The sequence below is a fragment of the Notothenia coriiceps genome, unplaced genomic scaffold (genome assembly GCF_000735185.1).
Source record: "Notothenia coriiceps isolate Sejong01 unplaced genomic scaffold, NC01 NC01_scaffold00026424, whole genome shotgun sequence".
NCBI lineage: Eukaryota > Metazoa > Chordata > Actinopteri > Perciformes > Nototheniidae > Notothenia > Notothenia coriiceps.
This window is the reverse complement of record NW_011359125.1, coordinates 409,273-411,289: the sequence shown is the minus strand read 5'-3', so window position 1 is coordinate 411,289 and position 2,017 is coordinate 409,273. Positions and strand designations below refer to the sequence as shown.

The window sequence follows — 2,017 nt, the reverse complement described above, 5'->3', positions numbered from 1 at the left end:
CGTTCATTCAAAGAGTTATTTTTTTGAGTGTGATCCGTCTCTTAAATGTGTGTCAACCACAGACCTTATTTCCAGCTATTTTCCAAAATCCTATGGAGAAATTGCATTGCTTTTTTGTCCAAGGAACCGAAAGTGGTAAAATGCTAACTTACTCCCGGGTTTTAGGACGCGTCACCGTGGCAATTTATTATAAGATAAGAAGTACTTTATTGATCCCAATTTGGGAAATGTTTGTGTTGCAGCAGCAGAAAAAGACAAGGCATTGTACAATAAAAATAAAAGACAAGAAATAAACAAGAAAGTAGAAAATATACATGTTGATTCTTGATGATGGATAAAGGAAAGAAAAAACTATTTTTGCTACACAAGTGCTGTTGTCCTGTTGTCAAAGTAGACATTGATAAAGTGATGAGTCACAAATTAAAGTCACCATAATTTCAGCTGCTGTTCTAGCCTACAAGAGTGTGTGTGTGTGTGTGTTTGTGTGTGTGAAGAACCTGCCAACCTGTGCTGCTATTAATACATGAAAGACAAAATGCAACACAAGGAGGAGATAGCATGCGTTTTCTCAAACTCTGGTTTATGTTAACACCCAAATCAATAATAATAATAATCTCTTAATGCGTGAGAAAGTGAGAGAAATACTGTAAAACAAGTGGTTAAAATTAGCTCAAGAGAGGAGGAAAAATAACTAATTAATTCAAAGAAACAGAATGAAAAAGTGTGAACCAGTGGGAAATAAATGTCTGAGTGTCATCGTGGGCTTGGAAACGCAACAGATTGTTGTGTTAATTGCCTGCTGTTTGTGCAGCCGGTGACTTGTTGAACAACACAGACGACAGGAGCTCCACAAACACACAGGAAGGACACACTGAGGGTTTGCTCTGATCGATAGCAGGTAGGAAGGAGCCAAGGTGTGTGTGTGTGTGTGTGTGTGTGAGAGAAAGAGTGAGAGAAGGTCAAACTATTTTTAAGCGTCTTATAAAAGGGTGAATGCAATGTCGGAGAAAAGAAACATTGCTGCAGAAGAGCACCTCAGCTGGAGTTGATTTGACTGCGTTAATTTTAGCCCAAATCAGGTTAAAGGCAGCACACTTCAGAGCCGACACCATGAGCTGAAATCAGACAAAAATAATTCAATTTGTTTAGATTTTGTACAATGCACAACATGTAATGTCAACTTGCCTGATAAACACACCCGGAAAGACGGCGGTATTACAGGATTTCCTTAATTTTGTTTTAAAAGAATACCAGTACAAAATGCCCTTTAAAATGTAGATGTTTTTGTCGTGTGTGTATTACAAATTCAGAGCTGAAAATGTCCTGATTAAAATGTTTGAACCTACACACTTAGTTCAGCCCAACTATAGAGAGGCGAAGTCCCTCCCATCTACTTCCGAACCATGGGACCTTATTTCGGAAAAAATTATGTATTGAAGTCAATGGGGAGAGAACATTTATCTTTCGATCCCATTTGAATTGTGCCACGAATTACACACAAAAACAATTTCCATGTCAAAAAAGTCACAGTTTGTCGTAAAACTGTTGAAATATAAGACCATGAAAAATACTAGAAAGACTACAAATCCCAGAATCCCGGTCCTGCATGCTGGCTCTTACGTAACCGACTAACTCCCCTTGTGTGTATGTACAGCTCTCAGCATGCCCAGACTTGGAGTGATTTTCACGTCTTTTAATACTTTTCACCTCATTCTGAAAGAAAGAAGTGAAATGTGCCAACGTGACGGCCGTCTTGGTGTGTGGTGCGAGACGGGAGATGTAGTTCATTGAGCGTTTCACAAAAAAAAAAAAGTGTTACTTCACAGTTTTACGACATATTTTTATTTTTTTGACTTGCAAAATTCTCTTTTCAATTGACAAACATCATACGTGTAATTCGTGGCACAATTCAAACGGGATCCAAATATAATCTTTCTCTCGCCATTGACTTCAATACATAATTTTTCCGAAATAAGGTCCCATGGAGCTCCCCCGGAAAGGAAGGGACTTCGCCTCT

The 2,017-nt window shown here is 38.5% G+C and overlaps 1 protein-coding gene across 1 annotated transcript in view; it reads right to left on the bottom strand.

Moving 5' to 3' along the window:
• LOC104957105 (cohesin subunit SA-1) overlaps window positions 1-1,112 on the bottom strand; it is an 11,026-nt gene extending 9,914 nt beyond the window's left edge. The window contains exon 1 of the mRNA XM_010784719.1: window positions 1,035-1,112. Coding sequence (XP_010783021.1) covers window positions 1,035-1,112 — 78 coding nt within the window. The remainder of the gene's footprint in view (window positions 1-1,034) is intronic.
• Between the last annotated feature and the right edge of the window lie 905 nt (window positions 1,113-2,017).